Source organism: Sparus aurata, chromosome 18 (genome assembly GCF_900880675.1).
Source record: "Sparus aurata chromosome 18, fSpaAur1.1, whole genome shotgun sequence".
NCBI classification, from domain to species: domain Eukaryota; kingdom Metazoa; phylum Chordata; class Actinopteri; order Spariformes; family Sparidae; genus Sparus; species Sparus aurata.
Window position 1 is genome coordinate 27,857,481 of NC_044204.1, and position 14,864 is coordinate 27,872,344.

Consider the following 14,864-nt stretch of genomic DNA (forward strand, 5'->3'; position numbering starts at 1 on the left):
ATGACACCCAGGTGACTCTAACACTCATTCTGAACCTGTCCCTGTCCCTGACTCACTGAGAACCTCACCCCCTTTAGACTGCCAGCCAGAAACTCTGGTCTGTTTAGGCCCTGGTGTGTTTCCTTGGCTGCCCCACATCATTCTAGTGAGGAAACTGTGTTTCTTCCGGATCAACTTGAAACCTGATACACCTCAGTTTGACGTTTTGTTTCACAGGGGCTTGTAGGAGCACATTTCAGCTTGATTAACCCCTGAAGAGGCATTTGTTTATTGGTTTATAGTCCAAGTAGCTGACATTAGGGCATTCCCCATAGATTTTCATGTTTTTTGTTTATGTCTCTATGTAGGTTGGGTTTGCCTGTAAGCATTTTAATGGAGGACCTGCCAACCTGAATTTACCCAAATTCGCCAAATTCCTATTTATGTATTTATTTAGGTTTCTTACTTCTTTAGATATTTATTTAAGCTACATGTAAGTCTGTGTAAAATGTAGGCGTGCACATTGTGACGTTTGGATCACACCTTCATTGTGAAGGTAAACTTGAAAAACTTGATCCCTCGCAGATGAAGTTATGTGTCTCTTTAGAGGCGTCTCTGACACTGGACATCATCGTTAAAGGTAAGAGGAAACATTGAGGAAACGTTTGCATTAAATGTGATTGTTTTTTTGTTAGAAGACCCGTCAGTATTTTGAGTGTTAAATAATTAAAACTGATTTATCTTGTACTGTACAGACAGTTAGCTAATGCTTTATACTTACATATAAACTATGCTGTTGAATGTATTAAATCAACTTCACCTATGAATACTAATGTGAGACTATTTGAGAGAGGTGTTTATTGAACTTAACTATCAGTTTACTTTTTGGTGCTGTTGAATTGTGCTGCCATCCAGATTATTACCTTTAAATTAAAACTGAAAAAAAATGACAGTGATGTTTTGGACACACACACACACACACACACACACAATTGGAAATGATTTGCAGGACCCCAGACAGGACAAACCAGACTGGGATGGGTTTAAGAGGTTTATTTGACACAGAAGGTCAGAATGACGTGCAGGTCTTGAGTCAGCTGGCAGAGGTGGAGTTGCAGGGGAGGATCAGAGAGCAGAGAGGTTTACTTGAGGTGAAGGACTGGAGAAGGCTAAGGAGTGTGGTGGCTGTTCTGCTCCTCTCCCAATAGAGGGAAGGGTGGAGACACGGGTGAACTGGCTCAGAGAGTTTCAGGGCTGGTGGAGGCTGGAGGTCGAGGTGTGGAGGCTGGAGCTTGTGGAAGACGCAAACACTGGAGAGGCCGAGTAGAAAACAGGGTTTGGCTGAAGGGCAAAAATACAAGTAGAGGCTTGAAAGTTAGATCTACCACATAGTAAAGTTGAAAATGGCACAGAATGAAGAGCAGACCGGAGTGGAGCTGAGGATCAGAGGAGCAGCAGGTGTGAGAGAAGTGACAGCTCCAGTCTCAGGGGAGCCACACCTCTGAAAACACAACAGTACAGAAACAAGAAAAAACAGCCACACCAAAGATCCCAATCATGACACACACTTTACTGTACATTCCATCTGTAGCTAACACACAGTGATTACAGTTTAATCTCTACTGAACATGTTAAGTTAGCATGTTTAACAAGCACACAAAAACACATGGGTTGACTTCAAAGTATCAGTTTCTGCCTTGGTTAAATCGGCCATTGAGTTATACAATCCTGTGTTGTAGAATGATAAATAAATGAATCGCACAACATCCAGGTCAACGGATCATCTACATCAGTGATTTGTTCCTGCAGGTGCTGAGAGTCATCTGGAAGGTGAAACCAGTTTAAGGTTTACAGACGTCACAAACGCTGACATGGGCCAGTCAGAGGTTAGGAAACTATCACTGGATCAGAATACTAAATCATATTCTGCCACTTATTCTTCTCCTTCATCATCTTCTTTTCAGTGTTGTCTTCTTCTTTGTCTTTATCTGTGGTTCATTGGCAATCTACAAACCGACTTTACATTTGCATACTGCCATCTGCTGCATGTGTAGATGCTGCACTTGTTCAGTCAAAGAAGGCAATTTAGCTCAATGTTATCTGCTTTATTTAACAGCTTTATGATTTACCTTTAAAGTCTTATATTATCTGTGCTTATCTGTGCAACCCAGATTATGTCAGAGTTCTCAAATGTACTGCAGTTGTTTCCAAACAGTCTGTTGCAAAGTCAAACATGTTTCCTGTTTGTTCTAGTCCAAGTCCGATCACAAACCAAAGCCTGGGGACTTGATTGAGATCTTCCGAGGCACCTATGAGCACTGGGCTGTGTATGTTGGTGATGGCTACGTTGTTCACTTGACAGCACCACCAGGCGGTGAGTCCTCTGTCTGTACTGCTACTCTCTAATCCTGACCTGTCAGAGTCTGGAATAATAACAGCCTGCTGTCACTGTAACATTAACAGACAAGATTATCAAATTAGATTAGAACTGATTCGTGATTATTAAACCACAAATAAAAAACCTCCTGCACAAATTCTGTCTGTTTCTCTCTCTTTTTATTCATAGATGAAGTCCCTGGTATAATTTCCGACACCTTGATGTCTGTCCCGACTGAGAAGGCCATGGTGAGGAAAGAGAAGCTGGAGGAGGCTGTGGGAGACAGCACATGGATGATCAACAACAGCCTGGACAAGAAGTACAAGCCCTGCTCAGCTTCCATCATTGTGAAGGAGGCGCTCATGGAGGTGGGCAAGATGATGGAGTACTCCATTTACAGCTCGAACTGTGAGCACTTTGTAAACGAGCTGCGCTACGGGAAAGCTGTGTCCTGGCAGGTGAGTGGACCCATTTAGTTTTTTCAAAAGCAAGACTGTTTTTGTGTCTGTGGTGAAAAACATAGAAGGGTTAGCAGTGTTGAAAGTGTGATTCTGTGTGAAAACTCTGCACATCATCTAACTTAAAAATGTTTGTTGCCCTCTGCAGGTGCTTGAGGCAGAACAAGCCATAGCTGCAACAGGTGTTGTTGCAGTGGGAGCTGTCGTTGCGGTTGCAATAGCAGTTGTTGCAGTATTCATCATAAATGGAAAGACATTTTCCTCCACCTCTCCACCTGTCTGAAACTTTACACTTTTTAATTAAGATGCCAAGATGAAATAAAAAAAAAAGGATTATTAGATTTTTTTTTTTTTAAGATGATCTTTGTGAATTGATGAATAAGAGATTCAAAAGGGTGAAAAGCTCCTTGAATCAAATCTGAATGTCTCTGAAGTCCAAAATGTTCATTGTTGCCAATACATGACAAGACAAGAATGTCTTAGACAATCAAAATGAGTTGATTTTTTTATCACAGACATGTCTTGTAATGTCCCACACACTCTCTCTTTATTGTAAGAGCACCTCCATGAACTCAGTTTCATGATGTCTGAACCACTTCAACACTTCTGTACTTGTCTTCTGACATGTCCTCGCTGATTGTTTGACAATTTAGCTGGAGTCTACAAAGTTCTGTCTTCCTCTGACATTAAATTGTTGTTTCTTTCTGCAACATGTGGTCCCCTCGCACGCAGGCGTCATTCTTAAAACCATTACAGCCTTGATCTCGGTCTGGTTTCAGTTTTGAATTGATTTGATCATAGTTTTATCTGTTCACTTACTTCCTTTATTAGAATTCCAAAGCATTTCAATTAGAAGCAACATGCTGTATTATTATTTTGGTACTGGTGAGTTGTAGAGACGAGGCACTATATTTGGTACCAGAGTACTTTAAACTTGTTTTTCTTAATCTGAATTTGGCTTTTTCCAGTCCACTAGAGGTCCTTAAAAATAACAGGACGAATCTGCACCTCGTCATGTCACCTGGAAAAACACCTTCCTGTTGTGTTTTTAAGTAAAGAAGTCCACAGACGTCCAAACGGAGGTCTTGATATAGTCACCTTTGTTGTGTTGTGGGAGTCGAGATCTCCCCCCCCCCTTCATATGAATTCTTGGCTGATACATTTGCTGGAGATGTATATGATTACAGCCTTTAAATTTAATGAAGAAACATGTTTGATTTAATTATATTTATTTATAGAATAGCTCACATGCTACATGATTTGAATTCTCTGTAAAACGTTGCATCCAGTCTTCCTCAGTCCACCATCACAGCATAGTTCTTCACCTGACCTGAACACCTCATACCAGGACGTTAGCTCCAGTGGTGACATCTGTTGATTGTGTCAGCCGGCTAATTAATACAGCGACTTACATCAAACCTTACAGGACCACATCCAACACAGACAGGGGGGGTTCTGGGGCTACACTGAAAGCACCACAGCATCGGCAGACATTTCAGGTCCACTTTTTAAAATGCTGTGTTAAACTTCTTGGATGTGATCCTACAGAGCAGATCTGCAATTAAATAAAAGGCACAAATAAAAGAGTAAAAGCAACTTTTAGGGAACTCCTTTACCCTGACCACACCCAAGACTGTCTGTCAAAATGACTGCTGGGTAACTTCTTGTGTCAACGATCCCAAAAGACTTAGTGAAGGTTTTATCTGTGGGATTAAACAGGTAAAAATGCATGGCAGGACCTTCAAAGCTATCAAAATAAAGCTCCTCTGATTTCCTAACCCCTCCACCGCAGCACTACCCCACATAGATCACAGGAAAAGGCATGTAAACACATTTGAAACCAGCTCTCCAGCCCAAATTTAACTACGTCTTTCCCTCCTGTGCTCATCAGGTGTCTGCAGTGCCTGTGACACATTTGCAGATCTGAAAACAGTCGAACGCGTCACCTGTCAGCCCAGTTCAGTACAGTAAAATACAGTGTTGTATGTGCAAAGTGAACTCAACACAATCGACTTTCTTTGCCTTGAAACCTGTTGTTGTTGTTGTTGTTGTTAGGCCATACAGATACACAAGTGCATGCATTGATCGCTTTTATGTCTTAAATCTGTAAGATAGTGACAGCTGAACTACAACATTCATATCCACAGAGTGTGTATGTGTGTGTGTAATAATACATGTTTCACTTCTGTTATATATATTTCTTAATGTTTTAAAAAAAAGTGTCATTTTAAGACAAGATGCACCATCTATATACATTTACTTTACAACTGAGTTATGTATTTTAAAAAAAGAAAAACAACAACAGAAGGGGACATTTTGTGATCAAGTCTGCTGCAAGGAGTTCTGCTTCATGTCTCTCCGGATTCTGCATTTGTTTCAGCTCTGCCGTCCAAAATGATGCATTCGTAAAGCACTGGATTGTTGTCGGATGCAGAGTCACCCGCCGACCAACAGTAACGTTCTCCTCTGCTCAAACAACAAGCCGCCTCTTTACCGGCGACCGTTTACAGCATCTTGTCCACTGCCAACATGTCTTTCTGCTCCTTTGTGGAATGTCGAGCCTCCGCCTGCTGCTCCGGGTCCAAGTTACTGTGCTCCATGTTCCTACCATCTCCATTCCCACCCTCAAATCTCTCTTTGCGTGCCCCGTCAGTCCAGCTTGCGTGCGCCCAGTTTGAGAGGACCTTTAGCAGCTTTGCGCTCCGCCCGTTTCGCCTCCAGCTCTTTCCTCCTCTCGTCCCGTTTCTTCTTGGACAGCTCGGTCTTGCTGAGACCTGAATGAAAACACAGGCAGATAGTTAATGGTGGTGTAACAAGAATACTTGCACATTAGGCTCATATTTATGAGAAGAGGACGAACTGAGACTTACCCTGGTTTCCATCCACTGACTCCCAGCTCTCCTCAGCTCCCCAGTCTCCTGTCGTCTCTGCACTCCAACCATCTCCGGCCTGACGAGGAGAAAACACAAGATTTTTTCAATTCAATTTAAATTTTCTTCTCTAAGATATAATGTGTTTTGGCATTAGCTTCAAGAGGCTGGATGGACAAAGCCAAGGTAACCGTTTGCCCATTTCCAGGTTTTATGCTAAACTAAGCTAACTTCCTGATGGTTCTAGCTTCATATTTGTCCTAGAAAACATCAGAGTGGTGTTGATCTTCTCATCAAAGTATGAGCAAGAAAACTTACTTCCAAAAAGTCAAATTATTAATTTTCTTTTTATGCCCAGTGTCCCGTAATCTTTATTATCATCTAACAGATTCTCTTTCATTTCATATATTTTCACAGGCAAACTACTTTAAAAAAAAAAAACAAGAAAGAATCTATAAAAACCTCGTCAAATATTTCAAACATAATCGAGACTAATCTGTCTTTTCGCCTCGCTCCGTCCTCACCGTGGTCGCAGCAGTGCCGCTTGGGTTTCTCTGGGAGACGCTGGCGAACAGATCATTCTGACCAGTCCCCTTGGCTGCGCTGCTGCTGTCCCAGTTGTAATCGCTGGCTAACCGCACCCCATCGGGCAGCTGGACGCTTGTATTGGTCAGTGTCATGTCCGTGTCCTCCTCCCCCCAGTCATTACCCCAGCCCTCCTCGCCCGCAGAGCTCTGACCCTGCCCTTCCTTCTCGTTGGACCAGCTGTCGTCGGCGTCCCAGCCTGAGCTGCTCCAGTCAGAGCTCTGCTTTTTCACCGCTGTCGACCGCCCCATCTAGATATCGGAGAGATGATAACCGATTAACAAAGGGACAAACTGAAATCATACAAAAAGCTAAAAGAAAGAACTTTGACTGCAAAACTATTTGGTTTGGGTGATTTTATCTCCAAATAGAAAACAAATGTGATCCTAAATTTAAATGGGGCCAAAAACGTGCTTGCTTTCATTTGCTTACAACACTATACAAGGTATCAAGCCTGTACAAAATACTAGTAGTATAAGGTGCTTATGTATTTACATAAGGTAATATATACAGGGTTCGTACACATTTTTCAAGGTCAAATTCAAGCACTTTTCAAGCACTTATAAGGGTCATTTTCAAGATTTTCCAGCACCTTATTGCTTGGGTAAAATACGTATCTACATATATATACTCGTGATTTTTTTCTTCACTTTTTATCACAATTATGTACATTGTATTATGCTGTAAACATCTAAAATTATGTTTCAAAATAGTAAAAACTTCAGAAATTAATTATCCAGTCTGATCCCAATTTTGTGAAAGACACAGAGTTATAATGTCATGCACTTTCAAGCACTTAAACTAAAATCCAAGCACTTTTCAGACCTTGAAAACGCAACATTGAAATTCAAGCACTTTCAAGGATTTCAAGCACCCGTACGAACCCTGTATATATGTATATTGCATCCAAATGAAAGAGCTCATACTCCTTTGTCACTGGCCTTCTTTTTGGATGATGCCATTCCTGACCAGTCAGTGCTCCAGTCATCCGGCTCAGTTTGAGTTTTCTCCGGGTCCTATATGAGAAAGAGTTTGTAATTTATGACATTTTAAAATACAATTATGTGACATAATCTCTTGCATGTATTTCGATAATAATTACTAAGTTTTTCTAGTTAGTCAACAGGTGAAACCCTACCTCCAAACTTCCCCAGTCTTCCTCCTCGTCCCAGCGGTCTCCTATCCCCTCTTCATCATTGTCCTTGACTTCAAGAGTGTGTGATTGGTTGGCGCGACTAGAGGCAGCATGGTGAGTCGCTGAGGCTTGAGGAGTTTTATCTTCAGAACCTGCAACAGAAAAAAAACATACACATATTCGAGTTTTTTTAAAGCGGAACTCCACTGAATGAAGTGTGCTTTACGTCTTTGCGGGTGCTACATATGTGTAACAATAAGCCATTAGGGCTCCAGCAGGAAGTTTGGTAATAGAATAAATTCTGGAAATGTGAAGTGAAAAATAAGTGAGTTCTTCTTCTCTGCTCAAGGAAAGCAGCTAGCCGCTACATTATTCGCTACCAACATACACACATGCAATTCTCATATCAAACTCAGATGAGCAAAGTTGCATTTTGGGTAATGTAGGCTCCAGTTTAGGACAAGGAAGAAGAACATTTGGACTAAAAAAAGATGACATCTCTGGTATTCCTGCTGTATTCATTTCTATCCTCTTAAGAAAGGGTTCAGTGCAGCAGTGTTACAGGACATATTAAGTGTGATAACTGTACCAGGTGCAGCTGCTTCGTTAGTGGCAATGGTAGGGCTGGTGTCGCTGGCGAGCCCGGTGCCTTCCGCTGGTGCTAGGCCCTCTGTCCCTGGAGCGTTGCGGATCAGCTTAGATGTTAGCGAGGACATGCCAGTCACGGCCCAGCCGGCCCAGCTGGAGGAGGCACCTGCAGGCTGAGCACACGACCCCACGTCCTTTTCTGCAGGACAGACATGAGAGACAGGAGACAATTTCAAGTTTTAAGTTCGAGAAAATCAGAAATATGATTACAAGAAATGCTTTCCATTCAGTCTGCTCCAGATAAAAGGAGTAAATCACAGAACCATTTGTTTTATTTTCCCCAGAAATCACGGGTTTTCTTGCCGAGTGAGACACAAGTAGAGAGCAGACTTTGCAGCTCAGTGCAGTGTTACATACCGACATCAGCTAGCTTGGTGGGATCTTCTGACACAGTCTCCAGCTTGGAAAGGAAACTCTTGATTGCTTTGAATGCCTGACACGCAGAGAGAAAGGTGGGAGAGAAAAACCCGAACAGAAATACATCAGCATATTCCAGCGACGATACAAGGTTAAACATCAGTGTAGAAGGTTGAAATCATAAACTAGAGAGGTAGGAATACTGTCATTTTTTCTTTAACCCACCATTACAATAGGAACACAGTAATTAAACATGAATGAGGCTTGTTGCTGCTGATAAAAACAATCTTAAACACATTAAACAAGGAGCAAGTCAGAGGAAAACAGTTTTATCTTCGCCATCAAGTATACATCATGTAGTCACAAAGTAATGTTTACCTGGTCCCGGACGCTCTTATCGGGGTCAACTGTAATGGCACAGAGTGTGGGCAGGATGCGGGCGGCGATCTCTGTAATGCTGTAGTAGTTGTGTGTGGCGGCGAAGCCCAGAACACCAGCGGAGCGTGAAGCTGGGAAGGGGTCTTTTGTGGCTCGTGAGAAGGCAGAAATCAGAACACGTTGTCGAGTCTGTGAAGAGAAAAGGAAAACTAAAATCTTACCTGAACTTTGTTTTCAGTGTTCTTTGCATTAAATGAATGTTGTGAGTGTTTTTTACCCCAGCGTTGAGGTAGGAGGCGATCTTGCCCAGGCAGACGGTGGTGTTACACCGGATAGGGCCTTGTTCGTCTCTGGCCTGCAGCCGGGCGAAGTGACGCATCAGCTCCTGGTTCAGGTTGGCCTCGTTCAGCTTGGGAGCAAGAAGCAACATAGACTGGAGGGCGAGAAGCAGAAGCAGAGAAGAGTTAACAGCTACAGCGGTCCGACAACACCTTGTGCGCAAGTAACATGTATATAATACATCTGCTGGTTTGTGGTTGCGTTTAAATATGTGACCTACCTTAACAGTCTGCTCTCTGATGGCGGGGTTGGTGTCTGTGAAGCCATGAACAACATGAGGGAAAATCTGGGAGTTGACTGCTGCCTCATTCAGATACTGAATGAACTGCTCCATCTGAGAGAGAGAGAGACGTGGGACAAGAGAAGAAACAATGTTAGAACAAATAAATGCTTCTATACTTTGACACAGATTTAAAAAAAACAAGTAGAGATATCATTTCCTGCTAATTATTATTTGAAATAACACAACTTTTAACTTTGTTCATTTCTTGCCAGGTGGTTATTGAAAAAAAATGTGAAACATGAACAAAAAAGCCTCACATACCTGCTGCAGCAGTCGTATCCTCATGGCTCTGTCTGTGGAGGAAAACATCTTGACGATAACAGGGATGATCTTCTGTTGGTACTCTTCTGCAGACAGGAACTTCCCCACCTGGCAGACCGACAGAGGGACATGAGATCAGGGAAATATATTATTGTACTTAACACTTTTGTACTAAGATATTAATACAAGTATCACCATGTCTTACTTTTACTTTGTTTTGAAAACGGGTTTATGTTTTGATCAGAGATGCTTGGAGATGTCGCAGTCTACTATCTGATGTTTAATAAATTTTAAAAGTTGTGCTGGGGGGTTTGGACTCACCTTGAAGAGCGGTGTGAGGACTACGGCGCCTGCATTACCAAACTCGAAGGCGGTGAGCAGCTGAGGCAGGACTTTGTGTTTACAGAAGTCTTCTGGGAAAGAGTCCAGATTGTCACTCAGGTCCTGGAAGAACTGCTGCTTCTCAGCTGGCTCCTTGATCTGGAGAGAAAGTTTTAATTATTATTACTGTAATTATAGTCTATCAAACTATCCATAATTGTTATAATGTTGTACAGTTTCCAGTAGCACAGGATAGTTCCATTAGAACTTGATCTATTTCTATCTTGATAGTCTTGGCGGTAGCTTTACTGGTCACCTTTTGCCTTTACCACTAATAAAACCACAACGACACAGATGTGTCTTAATGCAGACCTGTATCTCCTCCAGGAAAAGGTTGCTCTCCACAAAGCTGTTGCTGAGGAATCCCCCGGGGGCTCTACAGTTCTGGAGAAAGCGGGCCGGGTTGGGCCGAGCTCGGGGGTTAGCCCCCACTAGCTCACAGTAATGCGGGACCAGGCCCTTGGGAACCTGTGGGCATGAAGAGGACACACATAAAAGAACACAACACTGTGAACGTCACTTCTATGTGTCACACACAATAATCTAAAGAAGAGCTTTAAGGGTTAAATTCCTTGCCTGAATGCAACCTAGCATCAATTACAGTCTCTGCTATCTCTCGTACAATTTGACAATTTGCTTCTTCTTTACATGAGAAAATTCCATACATAAAAAGACAAAAAAACAGAACTATCTCAATATTTCTAGAATTTCATCTGAAATTATCACAACACTTCAATAACTAAAACAACAATCTGATGTATCTTTAGAATATTGCAGCAGATATCGAATCGACCAAGGACCTGTCCAGGTGTCGTACCTTTCCCAGTGAGCGAAGGGAGGACGTGCGAGGTAGCGGCCCGTTGAACACCTCCCAGATCAGGCAGCCTAGCCGCCACACCTCCCCGGCCCTGCAACAAACATGCACACACACTTCAACACAAAAGTTCCTTCAGAAAACCTATTATGATGCCCTTCTTTCTGTCACCTCTGCACAAATTCTCACTGCTGCTCCCCTTTTCTTGCTGTATGACATATTTTAATTGTTATAATTAGGATTGCTTCTCTCGGTTTATGTTTTTTTGCTCCCCTCTCTTACCATTTCTCTCCACTGCTGTTGGACATCTCTGGTGGGTCATATTTCTCCATGTCAGGGTAAACAGCCTTAGGAGCAGGGAGCGAGATCCCGCTCGGGTCACCCTGCTCTGGGGCCACATGGTCGAGGCCCCCGAGCTTCCACTCCCCGGCACGGTCCACAAAAACAGACCACACGCCCAAGTTGTTATGGAGCAGGTGGCAGTCGTTGACCAGGAAACTCACAGCTTTCTGTGGGAGGAGGCGAACATCAGGAGTGGAGTAAGTGCTCACAGAGGACAGGTGACAGAACAATGGCTCCCCTGGAAGTATCAGATGGCTCCTAGCCTTACCACGATCTGGTGCAGTCCCCAGGAGACCTCCAGCTCCCCGGACCCACCCTTCTCTGCCTGGGCCTTCAGGTGGACTGCCAGGGGTGTCACCTGCTCAGTAACCAGGTACAGGCTCTTCTCCGTCTGTGAAAACAACCACATTTAAAAGCAATTATTACTTCATGTGTACGGAACTATTGTGTATGTTTTATTGAACAAACTCTCTGACTGAAAGAAAAGGGTTGAACAGATATCATGACAACAGTTCTAACACTAGTTACTAGTACTTAGTTTTTTATTATTCTATTAACTATCTATTCTATTAAAAGGCTAAACATGTAGATGCTGAATTTTCAACCAGGGCTGCTAAACTAGAGCAGGTGAAACACAGCACAGCCTTGTACACACAGTAACATTTAAAGAGACTCATGGTGGGTATGATACTGAGATTATGAGTTTGGAGACTTCCCAGTTGCTGCTCAATCTCAGGCAGTATTATGAGTGGTAAGCATCTTCAGAATTTTAAAGCTGCAACTAACAAACACTGACAAGGAGGACAACATTTATCAGCTGTCAATTTATCGTGATGTATTTGATTCTCAGTTCATTCTTTTGGCAAAACATTTAATAAATGCATCACTTTGTAATAGAATTGTAATAATAGAGCCCGACAAATACAATGGTTTGCCGATAATGGTATATCACAGATGTATTGGTATTGGTATATGTGTTGCAATGATGTAATGTAACCCGATACATTTGCCCATGTACTGTGCTTGAATACAACTTTGAGGTATTACATATTCAGCTACTTTAAACTTCCTCTCCACTACTCCACAAATGTTGTACTTGTTGCTCTATTAAAAGTATCTGGTAACTTTAGTTACTAGTTTCTTTGCAGATGGCATCAGAGCCAACGCAGTGCATTTTTAAATTGATACATTTTATCCACAGCTGGATGAAAAAGATACTGATTCTGTGATCAAATAAATGTTGGAAATCAGATCCTATAATTGACCAGGTTGATAACACCAACACTAAATATACAGTTTACACAAAAATGTAAATGTATTTTTAATTTTAATTTAATCTAAAGTACATGTCATATCAGATACTTAATGACTTTTACTCAAATACTTTTTTTTATGGGTGATTTTCCCTTCACAACACTGACATGTTAACAGATATGAACCTTTTTTTTCTTTTAAACAGAACCTTGGGTCAAATTCAAACTATTAAATTCCTAGCGAGGGTTATTGTTTCAATGTACTGATGTCCTCTGGGACAATGCAGTTTATTGTTTAACTGTAAAATATCCTGCCTTCATTAGGTACATATCTTGTGTTTGACAACCAAATCTGAGAGATCATTGCAACAAATGTGTGTTTAGGTTTACATTCTGAGAGCTGAAAAATCGATGCTGGAATTCTGTTTACTTCCTATTATCGGTACCGACATCGGCCCCAAAAACCCCTGTATCAAACTGTGAGTCTAGAGTCAAACTAGAGTCTGACTAACTGGACTAGTATTTGGGATATTAAATGATAAAAAAAACACTGTGAGAATCTGTCTACATTATGTAGCGCACTACATATGGTGTACAAGTATTACAGATCTACTGTAATACAGATATATTCACACTCACCTCTGTCTGAACGCAAACATGCAGAGAAAAACAGATGGTGTCGATGAGTACATGTTAGTTACAGAAGAAAACTCTCACTAATCTGCAGCATGTCATTGAGCAAGCTGAGTGACATTTTCCTGTGTGTGTGTGTGTGTGTGTGTGTGGAGCTACAGATGGGGTGAACACACACCAACACATACCTCCAACCCATCAACATAAGCCAGGATGTTAGGGTGACGCAGGGTCTTCATACGCTTGAAAGCAGCCTTGGCCAGCTGGGTCTGCAGCTCCGTCCCCTGTGCTACCTCGTACACAAACACCGACACCGGCTCTCCATTGGTCTGAGGACACAGGTGAGGGTGAAATTAATCACTCACACATAACTGACATGTGATATTTGAACCATTACCACGTGAAACATTCAAGCCTCGAAATCACATCAACTAAAGAACAATAGCGCCTTTACAATCATCATATTCAAAGAAATGTCAATAAACATGATGAAGGAGGAAGCTTGGTTGTCATTATCCGGCCCTGCAGTGATTATGATGATGATGACAGTTCAGATTGAGCTGCTCAGCTAAATAATCTGGACGGTTAGTTATGTGAGGAGCTGTAAGTGATGAAAAACTGGACCCTTATTAATGTGATGAAGTACTGGCTTGAAAACGATCAGAAAACAGTTGTTAACGAAGCTAAAATGAGGTGACGTGGCGAGAAATACGTGTCTCGGAGTAAACAAAGCCTGAGCTCACCTTGTTAGCCAAACCTAACGAGACGTAAAGCAACTGGAATAAAAATAAAGAACGCTGACATTTGATCAGCGGGACAGACATGGATTACACTGATACATCTGATGTGAAACCACGCCATTACAACACAAGACGTCGTGTTTAAAGGCTAAAACAAAGTCGCGAGCAGACAGAAGCTAGCTACCTAGCTAGCTAACTAGCCGGCTAACTGACAGGCCTCCGTAACGAAGCGGGCTAACGTTGACTGTTAGCGGAGGATCGGCAGCGGTCTGCCGCATTTACCTTCCGCTTTCCTCGGTGTAGAGTCCATATTCCAGACTTTTCTTGGGTGTCTGGAAGAACTTCATAAGCAAAGTCTTTGACAGGATCCCTGGCAAAAAAGGACCACATCTCCTCTTTCCACCACACCTCATCAAACACACACAACACACACACAGCAGTGACTGCAGAAGTGCACAGACTGCTCGAAGGAGCTAACTAGCTAGCGTATGGCACGGATGTAAAACGCCTCCCCAGAAACTTTGTTTCTGCACATCGGTTCCGCGATATTTGTTTTTTGTTTTTTGTTTAATTCATAGAATGTTTTATTGTTTCATAGTGAACCCACCGTATAAGACACAAGCATGAAATAAATTGACAGTAACACCACAAATCAATTAACAAAACAGAGTGTTACGGTAGATGCCTCTTTCATAATTATCAATATAAATTTACTTTGATACATAAAATGACAAACTTGATAGACGGATAGTCCATAAAGATATTTCTAATGACCTTTAATACAAGTTTGGACAAGTTGAATGTATTTTGTTATTTTTTTTTATTATTTATTGTATATCTGTATATTGTTCTTTGTAATGTGAATGTTTCTGTTGACTGCCCGGGCACTACAGATGTGAAATTAGTATTCTCGCTGATGTCATCATGTTTGTAGTGTGTATTTAATACTGATATTCATTGGCTTGTCAAGCGAACAAATATTAAAATTAATAAAAAAGATTATTAAAAATTCCAAATTTGAGGAATTATAA

At 41.8% G+C, this 14,864-nt stretch overlaps 2 protein-coding genes across 3 annotated transcripts; one reads left to right on the forward strand and one right to left on the reverse strand.

Moving 5' to 3' along the window:
- The first annotated feature begins 574 nt into the window (after positions 1-574).
- On the forward strand, positions 575-3,307 carry LOC115568370 (phospholipase A and acyltransferase 4-like). Its single transcript, XM_030395594.1, has 5 exons — positions 575-619; positions 1,789-1,865; positions 2,233-2,353; positions 2,546-2,814; positions 2,963-3,307. The coding sequence occupies exons 2-5, from the start codon at positions 1,851-1,853 to the stop codon at positions 3,095-3,097; spliced, it is 540 nt and encodes a 179-aa protein (XP_030251454.1). The 5' UTR covers positions 575-619; positions 1,789-1,850; the 3' UTR covers positions 3,098-3,307.
- Positions 3,308-4,026: 719 nt separating this feature from the next.
- scyl1 (SCY1-like, kinase-like 1) lies at positions 4,027-14,331 on the reverse strand. Of its 2 annotated transcripts, none has more exons than XM_030395592.1 (18): positions 14,116-14,331; positions 13,282-13,422; positions 11,476-11,598; positions 11,148-11,374; positions 10,869-10,959; positions 10,364-10,519; positions 9,992-10,150; positions 9,671-9,778; positions 9,347-9,460; positions 9,065-9,220; positions 8,788-8,976; positions 8,410-8,485; positions 7,994-8,191; positions 7,408-7,556; positions 7,211-7,285; positions 6,209-6,520; positions 5,685-5,763; positions 4,027-5,588 (listed from the first exon to the last, which is right to left on the reverse strand). In XM_030395592.1, exons 1-18 carry the CDS (start codon positions 14,221-14,223, stop codon positions 5,464-5,466), a joined length of 2,586 nt encoding a protein of 861 aa, XP_030251452.1. In that variant the 5' UTR covers positions 14,224-14,331; the 3' UTR covers positions 4,027-5,463. The 2 variants fall into 2 exon arrangements, with proteins under 2 accessions (XP_030251452.1, XP_030251451.1); XM_030395591.1 differs by having other exon boundaries at positions 7,196-7,285; positions 14,116-14,330.
- Positions 14,332-14,864: the final 533 nt, after the last annotated feature.